Source organism: Trichoderma aggressivum (genome assembly GCF_033847375.1).
Source record: "Trichoderma aggressivum f. europaeum strain CBS 100526 chromosome Unknown scaffold_067, whole genome shotgun sequence".
In the NCBI taxonomy this organism is placed as follows: Eukaryota; Fungi; Ascomycota; class Sordariomycetes; order Hypocreales; family Hypocreaceae; genus Trichoderma; species Trichoderma aggressivum.
In genome coordinates this window covers 21155-42058 of record NW_026946433.1, presented here as the reverse complement: position 1 = coordinate 42058, position 20904 = coordinate 21155, and the positions used below count along the sequence as shown (strand labels likewise).

Below are 20904 nucleotides of genomic sequence, written 5' to 3'. Positions count from 1 at the left end.
AAGCGAGTAAGTAGTACCTACCGTCAATCTTCGACCGCAGTCTTGTCACAGCAATACTGAGCAATAGGAGCATAGGTATTCATGAATAAGCTATAGCTCTTTAATGAGTGATGTATTAATGAAAGTTTTGTGACATGGTGGAATGTTCGTGCTGGAATTTCCGACTAAATGGGGCTGACTCTGCATGAGTCAGATATATCGGTAGTTATTAACCCGGTCTGACTTTAGTCGCATAAACCCCAAATCGAGATGATATAGCCATCCGAAGCGCGGCAGCATTTCTTATCAAAAAGACGAGCGACATAATCACAAGAGCAATATAGCTTGCAACAACTTTTACATATTCATGAGGCATCTCACGATAACTATGGGAACGGTTTGTGTCTATTGTGGAGTCTCTATGTCAACACAAAATCATCTCGAATGGGCGACTTGATCAGATGGCTTCTGCTTCTTCAATCATTGACATCGACGTGGTGGCCAACTGCCTCCCAAGCTATTATGGCCAAACATCTAAAAATTCATGAAATAGATGAATGATTGTACCTGGAAAAAATAGCGTATACTACTATTATGAAGGTTATGGAGGTTATATTTATTATCAAGAGGTTCAGTAGAGCTGCAACAGCTAGGTCAGAGGAAGGCCACGCCCCAGCCTTTGATACTACTATTATATCTAGCTTACTAGCATAGGTATTATACCAGTAAGTAGTACAGATAAGAAAAAACTTGGGTAGGATAGAACTCCCCACTGGGTATCATTCAAAAGAATAGATCCCCCAGCCGTGCTGTGATCCTTAGCATCAGCGATTGAAAGCAATATTATAGTCAGACTAAAAAGATATACAAGCACAATAGGCTTCAGGAGCCATGATAGCTTTGTCCAGATCGGCGATTGAGCCAACGTAAGGCAGAGGGCTCGGCCAGAGATAGCAAAGGTTAGGCTCATACCGATCATATATGCTGCAGCCCTAATGGTAGAGGACACTTCCTGATCATGGCTTCGTCTCACTGAAAAGTATATCCAAGTAGACAGGAATAGCTGGCATGCAGCAAAGATTGTTGTAGAGCCTGTAGATGTATCCATGGCATCGTTTCTCAGGCGGTTGACCACAAGCCGGATAGCCGCGTTCACAGCCATCGCAGTACATCCCATTTCCGGCAAGCTCATAAGCCCGTAGTTGAGGGTGATAACCAGTCCAAAAAAAGCAATCAGGTTAAGCACCGAGGCCAAGATTTGCACAGAAGGTATCTTAGATACATGATTCTGGTCAAGTCTAGCACCGCAGCAGCCACCAAAGTAGCACCCGATACGCCCAACAGCTTCACCAATTAAAAGCGCCAGGGCCATGGAAGCAAGCAACACGTCTCGAGCAAGTGTGGGTGCAATATAATGGATCTGCGATACCCACAAAGCTGAGAACAGTATGCCTCCTTGAATAGATATGCCGTTCAAAGATATAGTATCCAGGAATGGCACGCCAAACATTTTGCAGAAACTGACGGTGCAGCGATCTGGGTCCAAGGTGCTAGCAAGTGAAGTACAAACAGAATCTGGGTTTGGAGGCGTTCCTTGAGCGGGAGGATAAGAACGTGGCGCTGTCGATGGAGAGCAATCAATTGCTAGCATCAAATAATTGATAGCTTTCGCTCCAACTAGTCCGGCTATGACGATTCCAAGGCCAGATATGATTAAATCATGATTTTCTATGTCCAATAGTAGCACATCACGCTGTGAGCAGTACACAGCCGCCGTAACCACCTGAGCCGTCACTATGGAGAGGCTGAGCATCGTGCGGTACAGGGTTATCCGCGTTCTCTGACCAATGCGAATATAACCGGGCCTGACCAAGACAAGCTGTACGACTCCTTGTATAGATAGTTGCTTGAACGCTAGCCGTATCAACCAGCCGCAGTAGAAAACAACACTGGCAATGTAGTTCAGCTCACTGATCCTTTTCACTGGCATCAGCACGGATAGAGTAACCGTTATCGAGGGTAGTGCCCGGACAATAAGGAGAGATATTGCGTTGATGACCGTAATTTGTGCGTACAGTCTCGAGTTTTTATGATTTTTCCCTTCGAACTTGAGCAACGCAATTGCATCCGATAAGAGCTCTGTGATTAGGCCGGCGTAGATCAAATACAGGGGCCGGCGCGGAAGGTTGTTGAAGAGAATGATGGCAAGAGAGCTAAGCGACAGAATATGGTGAATAAGGTACTCGGACGAGTAGCTCAAACGCGGCAGCTCTGATGTCCAGAGCGCACCACGCGAGCTCAGGCAAATCTTCTCCATTGTGGACATTCGGGAGTGAACTCTTGTTTGGTCTGTGTCCGCCGGGGTGAACACGAAGGCTCCAAGGCAGATTGGAGCGCTCATCGTGGTCCATACGATGCCAACAATGAAGACAAAGTAAGCTGGAAATCGGCTACCCTGATCTTGCTTCAGCTGGCCGTATGTTGTTGGCATGAATCGTTTCATGGCGGTGCGCGCAATGAGGAGCGAGGCTCTGTGTCCAGCTAGACAGGCTAGCGCCAATCCTGCGTCGCGGACAGAGATTGCGTTTGCCAGCGAATAGTTACCGGTCGCCTTGGCCTCCATTTTGCCTAGTCTAATGATAGGGAACTTGGATGTACACGTTATGAGAGTCGGCGTCAACTGTCAAAATAATCAGGTAGTTGAGCATGTCTTAATATCACTTTGATACCCCAAACATATCGTACATCAGTTTAATATCGCAGTGAGAGATATGGCATAGAGTGTACGAGTACACCCTACTACAACCAAATATAGCCTAAAATGTCAGCACTAAATCAACAGTTGTGTTATATAAACATACGTAGGAGGAGGTCTTGTGGTCTTGGTACTGACAGGGGTCATTCCGTGCCCTGTTTCCGTGACGAGTTTCTCAGGCTTGAGCTCATCTGAGACCTCTATGCCTGTCAGTCAGCCTGACACGCTTGGGCGGTCTCTCCATGTGGATCTAACCATACTAGTAGTGCTCGTTATCGCTCACCCATCCTTAATTAGGAGGCTGGCGATATCAGAATCAGGGTGGTTGATAGGCATGAGACGGTCCGTAAAGTCTCTAGTGTCACCACCTTGCCGCACAACCTTTGCATAGCCGAGGCTCTAGATCAGGGTCGGAATGTGATCTCTCTGAATCCCGGCCTGCATGATCTGAGAGAAAATCCATAACCTGGGACTGGGGAGCTACAACCTGAAAGGCTTGGCAGCTGAGATCCCCTAGTTTTACATCCAACGGCTTGATGGTAGGCTCCACTCCAACGAAAGAGGGAGGGTGTTAAAGGATGGACAAGAGAGGCATGGCATCATACTTTGGAGACCTGCGATGGACAAAGTGGATTAAGATGTGGTTGATGAAAACAGTCGCCAGAGTCTAAATAAGAGAATCGAAGAAACTGCTCGTTGTTGGATGCCTTGACAGCGTGCTGCTTAGTTGATATCGCCACATATTGAACTATTACAAAGCGTTACAAATGTTTGTTGATGACACATGATGAACGCTGGTACGATGCGAATACTAAGCAGGAAGCCCATAATATATCTAAGTCGGAAAATTGGATGTTACTTTTTTTTCATTGTAAGTAGACACCTGGTCGAATTTATTTACATTTGCGTCAAAGTTTCAAAGCTAATGACTAAAGGTTATCAAACTAGAGTAACAACTGTGAATATAATTATGGGTTTATAATCATACAGTAAGATGATATGATTATCTCATAATACAATGCCTGCTCAATGTTCGAATTGCGTTATATACATTGCATGCCCCGTTTGTTGGAATACTTATTTAAATAATCTATTATCTGATACACAATAATAATAGAAGCAATTGAACTCATGCATCCACTATATTCTCACTATTAAAATGTTGAAATCTATCGCACTATTAAACATTTTGCTTGCTAGAACTCTAGCCTACACGGACAATTCCATCCCTATATATCACCAAGTTAGCACTGATGCTACAGGGCCAACGCTTAATAGCGATGGATACTTTGTTGAATCATTTGGCGGAGGAGCATATATGATCACTAACAACCAGTATCAAGCAATGTTTCTCGTCTCGACTAAGGGGGGAATTGTTGCTGACGCGCCACCTACAATTAGTCAGAATTTGCTCTATGCTATTGGCAATGCTACCCATATCCCCATCACACATCAAGTTTACAGTCATTCTCATTCCGATCACATTTTTTCATCGTACTTATACGGTCAAAACGTCAAGCGAATTGCACATAGCATGGCCAGAGAATCTTTGAAAGATTCGTCTGATCCTAATCGACCGTTACCAGATGAAGTATTCAGTCATGAGCAAATACTGAAAGTCGGTAACCAAACACTTCATCTCAAGTACAATGGCCCCAATCATCACCCAGGAAATATTTTCATATATGCTCCCGCACAGAAAGTATTAATGCTGGTAGACAGTAAGTAGAATTCTTGTTTCCTTGTCCTTAACAGTGAAACCATCATCAAGGCAATGGGAGGCCTAATGTTAGTTGTGTTCCCGGGATGGGTACCATACGCGCTATTAGGTCAAGTGGAAGATATATCTGGATATATCCAAGCTCACGAATTTGCGCTTGCTTACGATTTTGAACATTACATCGGAGGTCACTTGACGCGATCGGGAAATCGTACCGACGTAGAGAACAATCATGGCTATGTGCTCGATCTTGAAGCGAATTGCCGTGAAGCTTTCTCACTCGGTGGAAGCCCGCCAAACGCTACCAATCCAATAAATGCAGATGCTATTCGCTCAGCTGCGCTTGCGGTTAACCCAGGAAACGGCTACGCGGCGCAAAGGACTTTGTTGGATGCTTATAGCGAATACTGCAACAACAAAACTAATGAAAAATGGGCGAATAAGCTAGCGGCTACGGATGTCTATGGATTCTATAATGCATTCAAGATGATTGACTCTTTGCGGCTTGAACTGGATGTCACTGTCCCCTAAACTAGTTATAAAAACTATTACAGCTGGATTTTACTTTCTCAGAGGTTTACTGTTATGGCCTAATACAGGACTATACGTTGCGACTTAATAACTTTATGGTTGCAATAGCAGACTTGCAGAAACTGGATGAGTGATTGGCCGATTAGCCAATAGTATCTGGCTAGTGCTAGTCTCTTGGTAGGCGCGATACATGTAAATTACGATTCTTCCAGCTCGTTCTAGCTATACAAGCCAAATAATAGTTGGGTACAAAGGTTTACATTCTATAGGTAAACTTATTTAGGTAGCTTAAAATAAATAATATGTAACAGACTTATAGAATGTAGCATTATACAATACCAAGGAACAATCGCTTTACATTACACATAATAATAACATATATGTATATATAATTGAAACCCCAAAAAACCAGTATATTTATATTTTCGCTACCTAAGGGAACGCTGAGTTCATTAATGCTACCAAGAAAATTCTTACGTATAAGAGGCTTACTTAATTTCGGAATTACGGAGGGTCCTTAAGGCTAACTTCTTATTATTGTTAAATATTAGGTTGAGCTATTTTACGCTATCCATTCAGCCTTACTCTACTGCCTCATGGAGCGGGGGAACAGCACCTCCCGCAGTCCCATTTCACCACAGATTTTGGATTTATTTGTCTCATGAGATTACATTCCCCACACATTTACACCCATGTCCCAGGCAGCAGTATCTACGGTATTCCCAAAGTGGAGGCCTGAGACTCTCGACATCCACCACATCGACACTGGGAGCGGCAATGCCACTCTGATCGTTGGCCCCGATGGGACAACTATTTTGATTGATTGTGGGACTTCTAAGGATGCTTCCGTGGGACAGGACGACTTGCGCCGACCCGGCGAGTTGGTGGCGGCCTATGCTTTGCGCAACAGCCCAAGCACGACGCTCGAGTATCTTGTGGCCACTCATGTACACCCGGACCACGTCGGCGATGTTCATTCTGATAAAACAGCGATAGGTAACGGCTTCCAAAGGACTGGGCTCAGTGACGTTGATCATCATATGCCGGCGAGGCTAGTGATCGATCGTGCCTATCCCAATTACGGCTTGCGGCCACCACTATCAGCCCCCTTCACCGACAACTACCTGGCTTGGCTCGATGCCAGGCGACAGGAAGGGCGTGAGGTCACCTGCATTGACGTCGGTTCGAATAGCCAGATCAAGCTGCAGTCGCCTGAAGACTACCCAACGTTCTCCATCCGGACACTCGCCGCAAACGGCTGGGTGTGGACCGGCGACGGGCAAGAGAGCCGCTCACTTTTCCCAGATCTCAGCACGCTACCGCCAAAGGCGCTGCCTGAAGAGAACAAGTGTTCAATAGCATTCCTCTTGTCATATGGCCTCTTCCGTTACTATACTGGTGGCGATCTTACCTGCGACACTTATGATGGCCGTTATCCCTGGATGGACATCGAAACACCCGTGGCGAAGGCTGCAGGTAAAGTCGACGTCGCCGTTGCTAATCACCACGGCTATTTTGATGCCTGCGGACCTGGCTTCGTTACTATGCTTGATGCCGCAGCTTATATAATTCCCGCCTGGCATGTCACTCATCCGGGAATGGCTCAGCTCCAGCGTATGCTTGGGGCTTGGCCGGGCGTGGCGAGACGCAACGTCTTTGCCACCAGGATGTTACCGGAGAATCGTCTTCTCAACAACCGCTTCATTTCTGAGATGTGCAGTCGGCAGGGTCATGTGGTGGTTCGCGTAGCGCCAGGAGGAGGGAGCTACAAAATTTTCGTACTTGACAGCAATGACGAACAGGACTATGTGACTGCTGAATTTGGTCCTTATCTGTGTAGCTAAACTATTGGAACTCTCATTTTTTAATATCTTGATGAAATTTAAAGGGCGAATAACCCTATTACCTTAACACCGAGCTGAAAGACGCCCTTGCTCCAGCTGTATACTCTATCAGACCAACTGAATCACGATACATGGTATGCATATATTCTGGGATCGATATCTATCATAACGTTAACATCTTTATGGACCCGATGTCAGGATCTCAGGATGAAAAGACAGTTGTTCAATATCTCGCTTGGCTTCAATTAACCCTTATTTACTCTACGTAGAGGTAGTACAGAATGAGAAGGGTCGGAGTTGGATTAGAATGTAGCGTCCGCCTTGACATAATGCTCTAGCAAACGCTTGATGTCCAGCGATGGAGAAACACTCGTGTCTTGTACCAAAGAGCGCTGCCAGGCCCGGCCGAGTTACCAATTATGGCTATAAATTGATAACGAGGCAAGTCAGAGCCGCCCATCAAAGTGGGAGCTGTATCCTCATTGCTATGATTAGTTATCAGTCGGTGGCCCAACATATTTGCATATAACCTCTTCTTTCCCAGTAGAGCACTGCGACAAAACAGTACTAGTTCTCGTATCAAACAGCTCAATCAACTCACCGCCATCGGGAGTGACTCTGCCCGCCGATCCCTGCGCTGACGCGTTTCGGATAGTGATAGTACCATAGTCGGGAGAGGCTACGATGCCGGTATCATTGCCTCCAGAATTGTTGTAGTCTTCGACAATCCACTCAACACTTTTCTGACACAGCGGTGCATCTGATGGTGCATCAGTGCCGGTAAAAGTGTGCGATACAGTCTGCCCAGTGCTGAGGTTGTCTAAGATAGCGGAGCCATTGAAAGGTCCGTAGGCGTTGATAGTCATTCTGATGTCGTCGCCCTCGCCGACTTCGAAGTTCTCAAAAACCGGCGCGCTTAGAGGAACCGACTCAAACCAGCCGAACGCTGTGCCATTGCCGGTGAGCCTGACGCCTGTTTGTAATAGACCACCTCCAGGGCATTCTGCGGAACCATCGATTCCAACCCAAATAGAAGGACCAAAGCTTTTGCCGCCATTTGGAACTGTGAATGTGCCAGTCACCGAGGTAAATCCACTTCCGCTCTGCTTAACACCGGACCATACGCGGTCTAAAGTTTGTGGGGGATTTGCGTCAGTCGATTGTGAGGAGATAGCTGACGCCAGGGTAGCCGTCATAAAATTAAGGACAATGAGCTTCATACTGAGACGGAGGTCTTTCTGTTGGAGAATTATAAATCAGGCAGTTCAGCGGTATGTGTTACGCAGCTGGTGAGAAAGAAGGGATACGCCTGTGTTATATACAGGCCTCATCAGTTGTTGTCCATAGTTCCATCAAATACGAGAACGTCAGCCACGCTTATGGCAATTGATCGACGGTTGGCAGTATGATGAGACGTGTATGCGGTATTCGCAATCTACCCCTATGCATGAACGGCAGTCGGCAGTCGAACACAACGTGTATGCGGAATTCGCAACCCGCATTGTCTATTAACGTTACTTTATACTTATCAGCCACTATGAAGGCTTCACAGAATCATTTTTGTGATTATTGAAAACAAAAATGCTTGTAGTTAATTTATTTTTGGGTAAGTCAACGACAACTGATGACCATGTAGCCATTCGATCCTTCATTTGGATCCCCTGAATAGATACAACCATGATACCCAAAGACATATTTATATCCTCTTCATTGAGAACTTCCTTTCTAAATGAATCTCAGAGAGACGATATCAGAGTACCAATAAAACGCAAACAATTTATGACTCACTTTTTATACTAGTTATTCAGCGAAAGTTGTTTATGTAGAAGTTAGACTACCCTAGGAATACCAAGTCAGAGGGCAACGTGTCAATGTAAGATCCATAAGTAATGTCCCTATCTCCGCTGAACCCAACAGCAGACACTTAGTCCCTTGTAAATTACTTCTCATCCTCGGATATTCTCACATTCGAAGCTGCGAAGTTCTGCTTCAGATATTTGATTCTCTTCGTTCCGGGGATAACAAAATGTCATCTCCTGGGCTAGGAGCCAGGCCAGAACCAGTTGTCCAGATTCGCAGCCCTTTGCTTTGGACGCATCTGCCGACTTATCAACTAGCTCGAGGTTCTTTTGGAAATTGTAGCCTTGGAAGTGCTTCAGGCCGACTCGAGCGTCACCGGGACCAAAGTCAGCCCTTGACCGGTACCTGCCCGTCATGATGCCATTAAGGAGCGGCCAATATGCAAAGAATCGAGATTCCAAGCTCTTGGCATGTGTCGAAGAGGTTCGTCCCTTGGGCTTCTTCGATTTCTAGTGTCCATAGACTGTATTCTGCTTACACAGCGGAAATGGGGTGCATATTGTAGGCGCGTCTGACGGTCGTTGGAGATACCCCTGAGAGACCCAAGTACTTGACCTTACCCTGACGGTATAGAGAAATGAAAACATGAGCTCACCGTCTCGAAGAATCAGTTTTTGATTTGCTGTGAGGAATGCTTTACGTACCTCATGAGCTCTCGCATCGCCATGATGGTTTTCTCGACCGGAATTTTGGAATTGGGGCGATGCACGTAGTGCAAGTCAATATAGTCAACATTAAGCCGATCTAGGCTGCGTTTGAAGCATTTGGCGCAATTGTCTGGCGAGGACGCTGATGCTATCATCGTTTCCAACACTTAGGCCAAACTTTGGGGCGAGAAAGATGTCTTTGCGACGCTCGGGGTGCAGAGCAAACCATTTTCCGAGTATAGCCTCACTGTTACCATAGACATCCGCTGTGTCCCAGTTTGTACAACCCAGTGCCCACGCGCGATCAAGAAGCTCGAGTCGTCCTGGATCCGACCTGCGTTTGTCAGTTCTTAGTTTTTTTAACCATTCAGATTTTGTTTTGGGTATCTATACGCTGCCGGTCTATATGCTATGCTTATGGCGATTATACCGAATTCTATGGCAGGTATCAGAGGACCGTCTTTGCCCAGGCGACGAAGCAAAGGGGCAGTTAGTTTAACCATGATGATTGATATAGTATGAATACCAATAAGTGTACAAGTTTCAAATTGACTTTTGATGAAGTGAAACTGACTTTCTGAGGTGTGGCGAGATTCCATATGTATTTGAAGACTCGAAAGTGGAGTGATTTCAACCACCTGCCCTTGGCTTCCGGACCCCTTGGTTTCTCCTGACCCATGAGTGTTCACTACATGCCAACAAGTTCTGATTATTAATGTGTTGTATTGATTTTTCAAAAGCATCATTAGAAATCACGACCCGATGGCCGGCTCAATCAATAAAATTGGGCAGCCCGCATACGTTGGCTTTAACAGTTTGGATTAGTGTGATGAGAACTTAGTAGCGCAATAATGGCCTATTATCTACTACTACTACGAAGCATCGCCGGGCCTCGACTGAAGTTTGCCAGATTCGCTAACCAACCCATCCCTCTTGCGAGAATGCTAGTCCTGATCCAACTATCTCGGCATATGGTTACACGCCCAAAGGGCATCTTTGGTGTCATATTTCTCGACCTACTTTGTGTCTTGTGCACTCACCTGACATGATAATTGCCGACGATAGCAGATGGCTGCTGAAGCTTCCGTGTAATATCAGCCTTCACATCAAATACCGCCCCCCTGTTTTCTTGGGCTAGTACCTTAATCTCTCGTAATGGCACTCTTTTTTTACCCTCTCCATTGATGCTCTTGTCATGGTTGAGCCATCGAACACCAAGATAGCCACTGGAAAGCGGCGCTGAGCTCCCTCTCTTCCAACTTCAGAGGCAGGTTAGTATGTAGTCCGTGACACACAAAAAGGCGCTTAAAGTTGCAGGGCGATAAAAATGACTGGAGAATATGCTTGCTAGTGATGTGATCGTATAGCAATTATCTACTAGGTAGTATGACGGCCCCCGCCGCATTGCCTACTACATGGGGCTCCCGATTTATTAAGTGGCAAGTCGTTGGTTGCAGTCGCTTAGCCCAGATACTACTTGCCGTTTAAACCCACCTCGTGTGTTACGCAAGTCAACTACCATTTTGAAGCAGATGGACACCCGAGGGAAGTTTTACATCGAGATCAACCAAATACACTGGCATTCGTCCCCGTTACTCACGCCGCTTATACTACCTAACTCTGGCGGTACATATGCTCTTAATAGAAGGAATGTGCAGGTGAATACATATTTGCAAGCTCAATGGGGATCAATTTTGCCGATCGAGATAGATAAACCGCATCAGCTGTTCAAAGGCAATATTATATTATTGGACACACTGTTCTTAACTACATAATGTCATTCAGTAAGGAGAGACATAAGCAAGTTAAACTGCAAAATATTTTGAGGGCTACCAAGGAGAGACATAAGCAAGTTGAATGCAAAATATTTTGGAGGCTACCAGTTCATCTTTATATTTCTCTGGGCCCCTTATTTCACAGTGAGATTTGTACCTATATTCATAAATGGATTCCTACCCCTTTATACTTGTAAAGATGTCATGCTCTCAGACAGGTCATCGACGCCAACTTTGAGGAAGTTCGGGTCATTCATAAGCCGAACTCTAAAGCTGTCGGTCATAACCTCTTCAATGTCCCAGTTGGCCAACACAAATCGTCCGTGTAAGAACTCAGCCTCGGGGGTTGACGCCGACACGACGGTCTGCCCAGCTAGGTTTTCTGCTCCAAAAGTCAATATATCCCACCTGGTAAGAGATTTGGAGAATACCACGTCTCGCGTCAATAGTTCAGGAGTAGCTCACCATCATCCCATGAGAGACTACTCTCGTCTAATCCAGCAGCACGGGCAGTATCTGAGAGCACGCTGCCAGGGTGGATGCTGACGATCTGCAGCTCATCAGGCCTTACGTCTTTGGCAATCTGTTGCATCAGAGCCGTACCGGAATTCTTGGTCAGGCCATATGATGGAATCTGAGGGGTTACGCCGGTCCAAATATATATGGCCACTGTGGAAATATTAATCAGATACTACAGCCTAGTTAGTAGCAGTTGTTTCGTCACACGAAGCGATCCAACATTATCTTTCATCCAGGAGCACCCTGTCCCTTTTGTTCGTACAGTCGCTCCGCAAAATCGAGGTGGGATTGGACGTTGGTGATGTATGACTGCCAGACCCGATCGCGGCCTGCTTCCAACAGCGACTTTGCATCTCCAAAAGATGCGGCGTTCATGACAACCACATCAACAACGATGCCCTCCCCTTCCAGGCGATCCCAAAGTCCCGCAGTCACATCAATATCACTCGTGTCGCAGATACGCCTGTCCACGATGGTGGGGGACTCGATTGCCTGGCCCTCTGCTATGAGCCGGGAAACAGCGAGCTCCACCTTCTCCTTACCGCGGCCAACGATGATAACACGCCTGGCGCCAGCGGCGATGAAGTTCCTCGCAATAGCGAAGCCAATACCGCCATTCTCTCCAGTCACAAGAATTGTCTTGCCTGCCTGACTGAGTTTGGGTTGTTTGGGGTCGATGGCCGGGTAAGGCGTTTTGTGAAAGATCTTCAGGCCCAGACTCATCTTGTCTTGTTTGAAACGTCCTGAAATGGGGATATGAAGGGCGAATATAAAAATACCAAGAGTACGCAGTACAATAGGATTGACGAATCGAAAAACCGCGTATTGATTTCCATGCGTCCCATGTATTTTATGTTGTTCCGCCAGCCGCTAGCATGAGCAGATCGATGCACGTGGAAGTTGTGGGTTCGAGTCGGCAGAATCGGATATGAACTCCATACGAAGTCCGCAGTTGTGGGAGCATGATCGGTCGTATCATACCCTTTCGCCCGTGCAATTGAAGTACAACTGCTTCTCAGATCAACGGTGCATTGCGGACAGTTGGTGGCGAGAACAAAACGAAAGAGCTTGAGTGCGGCCATGGAATTGAGGCGGAGGAGGTTCGGAGGAAAACTGCTGCTGGCGGCCACGGTCGGGGATGGGTGGGTCGAATCTGTGGAGGTACCTCTCACACTCCCACATGGAAGGGGTTTCTGGGAACTTTGCGGAGGAGAGTCGGTTATCGTCCGCCCGGTGCTTGGGGACAGATTCGGCGGACTCTGCGGCTCAAGGCGGCGTTACTGATGTTAGCTCCGCCATGTGTCCTTACCAACAGCAACACATCCGCACCCGACCCGCATGTCCGCCTCTCGCTCAGTGACTCCAACAGTATTTTCCTCTGAACACCTTTCCGAATCCCTTTCCTGTCAAGCAAGCCAGCTCCGCAAGCCATACGCTCCGTCATGAGGGCCGCAGACCTTCACGATGCAGCGCAGCTCTAAACGGAAGTCATGTTTCAACTGCAAAAGCAGTAAGAGACGGTGTGACCGGACGCTTCCAGCTGCACCAGATGTATCGACCATGGAGTTGAGTGGGCATATCTCTTCTCGCAGGACCTGTCTGATCGCGGCTCTCTCGATTCTCGGCACAGCAACAACGGAAGGCAGACAACTTTTGATGTCCACTCTACACCAACACAGCCACGCGATGCATTTGATCCAGAGGCTTCATCAGGGATAGCCAGCAGCCACCAAGCTTCTGGATCATGGTCATCGTCGGCGCAAGCCCCGTCCATAGTGGCCCTCGCCAAATTACACGCTCTGTCTAGTAGGGAACCGAAACGGTTCACACCGCCCTCCACCTGGGTTGTCCAGCCATTCTGCAACCAATGGAGATGCGGAAGCTACTTCTGAATACATATACCCCGAACCTCAGCGGGAAGGTGAGACTACACAAAACAAGAGGAAGAAGATATAGATGTGGAGGCTCAAGAGGTCGAAGAGATGGGGGTAGAAGAAGCTAACAATGGGGAAGACAAATCCTAGGAAATTGTGCAAGAAAGGCAGTAAAAGAATTTCCAAGGGAAAAACCTTCCATCCAACAATTTCTGAGCACCCAGATGTCCGCTGGTTTGACACATTGCTGATAGTGCACCCAATCTCTTGTCGATGTGATGGAATATCGGAATGATATCGACAGGACTTGGCCGCACTCCTACCGCTCAGAAATAGACAAGGCACGAGAAGAAGACTTGGAGGGCCTGGTTAACATTCTGGGCGTAAAGTCTGGCTTTAGCATTTCCACCTTGTCTAAACCATCTGGGTCGCTTGGTGCCTTGCTTTATGACCAAGAGAAATGCCCTATATAAACGGCGGCTGGCTTAAAGTTCATTCTCTATTATGTCATATATGTTTCACTACCTGCCTACACACCTATCCGTTGTCTGCATTTACATGTAGTATAGCTTATCGTAACCAGGTGCGGGACTACTCTTGGGATTAAAAATCCCTTGTCTAAAATAACATAAGTAACAAGTTCCCATAAGTTCCACCTGGGACGGGCGGTACCTGATGCGTTTGGTACATGCCTCTTGATAAACTAAATCAATCCGTTGTAAATTGCCAAGATATCCCAGTTTTCTGTTCGAATACTAGCCCCATGCTTATGACATCCGCCTGGCGGTGTTTACAATGATTGGTTACGCCTTGGCCACAGAAATTTTACCGCGCGGCATTATATAAGCCTTGCAGCACCCATACTGTGGGTTGCGTATATATGTATTCAAGTCTAGAAGCGTAGCTTGAAAGTTCCTACTAAAGCACAACGGCCACGACTTATAATCAAGTCAGTTTATTTGCTCCTATATACTAAAGCCGTCGAGATACCGTCTTTTGCCATGGTTAAAGTTGCCGTAGCAGGCGGCACCGGTGGCCTTGGTCGAGCCATTGTGGGGGAGCTCGCAAACTCCGACCACGAGACCATCGTTCTGACACGAGAGGTATGCACAACTCTTTTTTTTTCGCGCAAAGCAGTAGACTTACACTTTATGACAACTAGCACAACATAAATCACACCATGATTGCCGGAGCAACGCTGGTAGCCATCGACTACACTAATGTAGAGGCTATTGTTCGGACACTCAACGATCACCAAATCCACACGGTGATCTCATCCATCGTAATCAAAAGCTTAGAGCAATCCGAAGCTCAAATAAACCTTATTCGCGCAGCCGAAGCTACACCGTCTGTAAAGAGGTTTACCCCCAGTGAATTCGGTACCCCCCGACTGGATGCGTAAGTTCCGCTTTCCCAGGTCTGGCCTTGTTATCTTGCTCAACAGTCGTTTGGACTAGATCGATTAAAGCAGGTGCTGTTATCTCCACCAGTTACAAAGATGCCTCAATCGCAGAGCTGGAGAAGACTCACCTCGAGTATACTCTCTTCTCTCATGGCGTGTTCATGGATTACTATGGGATGCCCAAATGCCAATCTTACTTAACACCCTGGGTATTCGCAATCGATATTGCTCACAAAGTGGCGGGTATCCCAGGGTCTGGCAATGTGCCTGCGGTCTATACATATTCTGGAGACGTAGCCAAGTTTGTCGTGGCTGCCACAGGCCTTCCCGATGGAACATGGCATAAGCATAGTATAATGATTGGTGATCGCCGAACTCTGAATGAGGTCCTTGGTACAGCAGAATCTATTCGTGGAAGGTTTAAAGTGCAATACGACACTATGCAGAAACTTCAGCAAGGGGAGATAACTGAGTTACCCTCCCATACGCGCTTGTATTCGCAAACTGCGAAAGAGTTACTCCAACGGCGTTTCGCTGGATTTGGTATTGGGATGGAGACTGGGGCGTTTGACTTTAATATTCCAGCAAATGGCGTATTATTAAATGACTTATTTCCAAATATTCAGGTGAAATCTGTGGAAGATATTATTATAGAAGGCTGGGCTAAAAATGCCTGAAATACTATTGCTTAAATAAAATTGAACTTTTATACTTATATATTACTGAATTACTTTATATATTATATTAGTATATATTACAGCCTAATTTAAGTTAAGGTATATTATAAATATATTATAAATAAATATTTCTTTTAAATAACTAATTAATATTAAAGTAATAAGTTTATTATAAGTTACCTTAGATAAATTACTTATAAAATAGTAATTTTATACTTAAGTTTATAATTTTAGTATAATAAACTAGTATTTATAAGTTAATATAAATAATACTTTCTAAGGGATAAATTTATTTTAGTAAAAATATATAATTTTTAAATTTATATTATAACTTTATACATAAAATACTTTAGTATTAAAAATATAAAAGTAAAGTTATATTAAAATATAAAAGTAAAATTATATTAAATAAAATATTAATTTTTATTAATTATCCTTACTTATTAATTTATTAATTATTTAAGTATTATAACTTAATACTTATAGTTATAACTAAAGAGCCTATATAATAAGTATTACTAAATTAAAGTTAATTCTTTTTACTAATTAAGGAAAAATTAAGAAATATTCTTTTAATTTAACATAAAATTAATAAAATAAATATTAATTTATATAACAAGCTAAGCTCCTATAGGGTTAGTATAAAAGGAATTTCCTAAGGGATAAACCTTATACTAGGTTTATATTAGTGGATAAGCTAGGCTAAACTAATAGGTAATTAATAAGAAATTAAGTATAAGGTATTTATATAACTATAAAAAATATTCTATAAATATAATTAAGTATTATTTTATATTTATAACTAGCTATTTAATTATTCTAAATAAATATAAAGAATAAAACTTATATATTTAGTTATACTAAACTAAATTAATATTTATTTTATTAATCCTGCGTTAAATTAAGGGAATATTTCTTAATCCTTTTTTAATTAGTTAGAAGGATTAACTTTAATTTAGTAGTACTTAGTATATAGGCTTCTTAGTTATAATTATAAATATTAAGTTATAATATAATATCCCCCTTTTATTAATTTTATTCTTAAGACTTTATTTTATTTAATATAAATAGCCACTCCCTTTTATTACCCTAAGTTAATTAATTATTCCTTTAGTAAGTATATATTTTTATTAACTATTATATTAGGTATTTATAAAAAACCTTATCCTAAAACTAAGTATAAGAAAATTTTATTAAAAATTATTTTATCTTATCTTATTAAAATAAAAAACTATATTTATTATATAAATAAAAAAAAATATTAATTCCTTAAGTATTAAATATTTAAAAAGGATTTTACTTATTATACTAAGTATATAAAAAATAATAAGTCTTTTTATAATACTTACCTTTTATTAATAGCTTAACTTTATAAAATTACTTTCTTTTATACTTAATATAAGGAAGTTTTTAAAAAGGCTAAAGAAAAATATAAAACTATTAATATAAAAATAAAGTATTTTTATAAATTAAAATATCTTTAGCTAAAAAAAATAATTTATATTATTATATAAAGTATTAATAATTTAAAGAAGTTAAATTAAGTTAAGTATATAAGGGCAGAGGCCTTATATTAATTTAAAATATTATTACTTAATTTATTTAATCCTATAATCCTAGACTTTTAGGAAGTATTTATAGATTTTTTTTTTTTAATATTTATTTAGAGTCCTTAAATCCTAATTTTCTTACCTTAATAAGGGATATTCCTTTATTATTTTCCTAAGTAGTTTAGGAGGTATAAGTTCCTTTATTATAAGTTTTTATTATATTTATAAGTATTTATAAAGTTTATTTTAGAAGTTTTTTAAAGTAGTATTAATATATTTAAAATTACTTTTTAATTTTTAGTTATTTATACTTTTATTATATTTTTTTTATTTTACTAAATAGTAAAGTTTATTAATTATTTTATTTATTTTTAGTAATATTATTTTATTAATTTTATATTTAAGTTTTTTACCTTTAATAATAATTTTATTCTTAATAAATTCTCTTATATTTTTATTTATTAATACTTTTTTTAATAGTAAAATATAAAAGATTAAGTATATTAATTTCCTTTATTTATTAAGTTATTTTAAGAAGTTTAGTTTATAATTAACTTTACTAATTTTCTTTAGAATTTTATAAAGCTTAACTTTTTTATAATTTAGCTTATTACTTAGCTTATTAATTTTAATATTAACTTATTTTTCTCCTTAAGTATATTAAAGTAAATAAATTATATTTCCTTCTTAAAAAGTTAATTCCCTAAGCCTTTTTTTATTTATATACTTTTTTATATATTCTTATATAAATTTAAGTTATATATATAATTCTTAATATAGTTTTTTAAGCTTATTTACTTTAAGTATAATTTTTTATATATTTTTCTCTTTTTATAATATTTTATATACTTAAGGGTAGTATTTTTTATTAATATAAAATAGTAAAAGTTTTATTAATTTTAAAACTAAATTATTATAAAAGAATTTTATATTAAGTAAATACTTAACTTAGTTATTTTAGTTAAAGTTAATATAATTTTATAAATAAGCTTTAATAATTTAGTTAATATATTTTATTTATTTATTTATTTATAAGTAATAAGTAATACTAGCTTTATAATTTATTTTTATTTTTACTATAATACTTTACTAATTTAATAAGGATCCTTAATTAAGTCTATGACTTATAGTTAATACTAATTATAATAAACTAGGGCCTATAGGTATTATAGGTTAGCTATTCCTAAGGAATAAACCTTAGAATAGTTTTATAGTTTATATTAACAAAGTAGTTAAGTTAGTAAATAAGTAATTTTATTATTAGTAATAGAGAGAAGTATTTAAGTATTTAATCTTAAATATTATTATATTAATAATAATTAGTTATTTAAGTATTTTAATAAATAATATAAAGTAAACTTATATATTTAGTTATATATTTTAAATTATAATAAAAAACTAGTTTTCTTAGCTTTTTTATAATAAATTTTTTAAAAAGCTAGCTTTCTGTGACAGACCGGTCTATACCAAATAGTATAGGGTAATTCTTAAGGTAATAAACTGGTTGCAGTTTATGTTAACAAAGGTAGTAGGATGCAATAAGTAATCTTATTACATAGCTAGTAGGTTAAATATTAAGATTAATTTTATTATTATATTAATAACTAACTATCTAAGCTATTTAATAAATATAAATATCTTATTCTTATATAGTAAGTTATTCCTTTATAAAGTAATATAGCCTATTACTTTATTATCTTAAGAAGTAATTATATAAAGTGCTCTAGTTATTTAAGGCTAGCGCTCCTATCCTTATTAGTTAAAGTGGAATAACCTTATTCTAGGTATATACTTATCTTAGATCCTATAAGAGGATAAATTAAGTTATAATATAATATCCCCCTCCTGTTAGCTTTATCCTTAAGGCTAAATAAAAAGACTTATACTTAATTAGCTCTTAGTATATAATCCTAGTAGGTTTATTTATTTTTCTTATTATAGTAATATAGCTAATATTATAATAGCTCTTTAGAAAAGGCATAAGAATTTTTCTTTTACTAAATAAATATTAATCTCTAGTGTAGTAATAAATATACTATATTTTAATTATTATTACTTAAAACGTTAATATATTATATTAGGGATATTAGGTTACTATTTTAGTTACGTAAAGGTAAAAAAGCCTTATAATAAAATACTAATTACTAGTACTTATAGGTTATTCTTTTTTTTATTATACTAAATACTAATATATATAGTTAAGTATATATTAGCGTAAAAATATACTCTTAAGCGTAAGGAAAAGAAAGCTAGTAAGTAATTTAATTCTTTAAATACTTAAATAGTTAAGTTACAGGCGTAGATTACTAAAGTAGCTAGTTAGTTATTTTATATTTAAAAAACGCATAAAAAGGCTAAAAAGTAGGGTAAGGAGTTATTTTATTATAGGTTAGCTAAGGCTAATACTAAGGTAGTATATAAGTAGTCTACAGTATAGGACTTACAGCTGTTAAGTATACTTAATAATATTAATTAGCCTTTTTTAGGTATAAGTTTAAAGTTCTTAAATTTAGGTCCTTTAATACTAACAGAAGATATTCCTTTATTATCTTTTTAACTAGTTTTATTTTTATCTAGCGTTCTTTAATTAATTATTTTATTTTAAATCCTATTTCCATAAGGAAATTATTTAGGGTTACTTTTAAATAATTAAGGTTACTAATGGGTTCTTATATATTCTTACTTTTATTATAGCCTTTTTATTTTATAAAGTATTCTCACTGCCCTTATTATTTATTAAGGCTAGGCCTAGTAATAATAATTATTTTAACTTTATATTCTTCTTTAATTACTTTTATAGTGATTTTATTATAAATAATTTCTCTAGTATTTTTATTTACTAATACTTTTTTTAATAAAGAAATATAAAAAACAGGGTGTAATTTAATAATCTTAGGTAATTTAAGCTTATAGTTTACTTCCTTAATTCTTTTTAAAATTTTATAAAGTTTAAGCTTACGGTAGTTAAGTTTATTACTTAGCCTGTTTATCTTAATATTAAAGAGCTTTTTGCCTTATATATAGTAAAGTAGGTAAACTATATCTCTTTTCTAAAAGTTTAGTTCTTTAATCCTTCTTTAGTTTACGTATTTACTTATATATTCACAGATAAGTTTAAGTTATCCTTATAATTCTTTATAAAGTTTCTTTATATTTTTTATATATATTCTTACTTTTTTAATATATAGTTTTTATCTTAGGGGTTAATATACTTACGGAGTAAAACTATAGTTTATATAAAAGGGTATTACTTTTATTAACTCTAACTTAATACTATTATAGTATAGCTAGGCTATTAATAGGTTTATAACCTAGTTATCCTAAGCTAAGTTAATATAATTTCTTAAGTATACTTTAATAATTTAATTTAATTACTTTATTTATTTATTAGTCTATGGGTAATAAGTAATACTAAGTTTATAATTTATCCTAAGGTAAGTTATAAATACTTACTAAAAGTATAACACATAGGTAAATCCTTAATTAAAGATTATTTCTCTTAGTACTTTATATTCGCTTCCTATATATCTTATATAAATATAAGCTTAGTCTTTAGCTAAGCTAGTTTCTTTATTAAGGATAAAATAAATCTTCTTAAAGAGTCTATTAATAATAATAAAAATACTATTATATTTAAATCCTATAATTAAATCTCTAGATAGTAATAAATATATAATATAATTAAATATAATTAATTCTTAGGGTAAATCTAGTATAGGTAATAGTTATAATTTACTATAGGGCAGATATTAGCTATCCTTTATTTTACTA

The 20904-nt window shown here is 39.2% G+C and overlaps 5 protein-coding genes across 5 annotated transcripts; 2 read left to right on the top strand and 3 right to left on the bottom strand.

Moving 5' to 3' along the window:
• Positions 1–758: 758 nt before the first annotated feature.
• On the bottom strand, positions 759–3021 carry Triagg1_10183 (uncharacterized protein; the record flags this gene model as incomplete). Its single annotated transcript, XM_062894226.1, has 5 exons — positions 759–788; positions 848–2659; positions 2709–2775; positions 2841–2934; positions 3018–3021. 5 exons carry the CDS (start codon positions 3019–3021, stop codon positions 759–761), a joined length of 2007 nt encoding a protein of 668 aa, XP_062750832.1.
• A 2656-nt stretch (positions 3022–5677) lies between these two features.
• On the top strand, positions 5678–6829 carry Triagg1_10182 (uncharacterized protein; the record flags this gene model as incomplete). The annotated part of the gene is made up of 1 exon (XM_062894225.1): positions 5678–6829. The coding sequence occupies one exon, from the start codon at positions 5678–5680 to the stop codon at positions 6827–6829; it is 1152 nt and encodes a 383-aa protein (XP_062750831.1).
• Positions 6830–7320: 491 nt separating this feature from the next.
• Triagg1_10181 (uncharacterized protein) lies at positions 7321–8049 on the bottom strand (the record flags this gene model as incomplete). The annotated part of the gene is made up of 1 exon (XM_062894224.1): positions 7321–8049. One exon carries the CDS (start codon positions 8047–8049, stop codon positions 7321–7323), a length of 729 nt encoding a protein of 242 aa, XP_062750830.1.
• A 3247-nt stretch (positions 8050–11296) lies between these two features.
• On the bottom strand, positions 11297–12353 carry Triagg1_10180 (uncharacterized protein; the record flags this gene model as incomplete). Its single annotated transcript, XM_062894223.1, has 3 exons — positions 11297–11493; positions 11577–11780; positions 11873–12353. 3 exons carry the CDS (start codon positions 12351–12353, stop codon positions 11297–11299), a joined length of 882 nt encoding a protein of 293 aa, XP_062750829.1.
• Positions 12354–14505: 2152 nt separating this feature from the next.
• Triagg1_10179 (uncharacterized protein) lies at positions 14506–15583 on the top strand (the record flags this gene model as incomplete). Its single annotated transcript, XM_062894222.1, has 3 exons — positions 14506–14607; positions 14667–14902; positions 14962–15583. The coding sequence occupies 3 exons, from the start codon at positions 14506–14508 to the stop codon at positions 15581–15583; spliced, it is 960 nt and encodes a 319-aa protein (XP_062750828.1).
• Positions 15584–20904: the final 5321 nt, after the last annotated feature.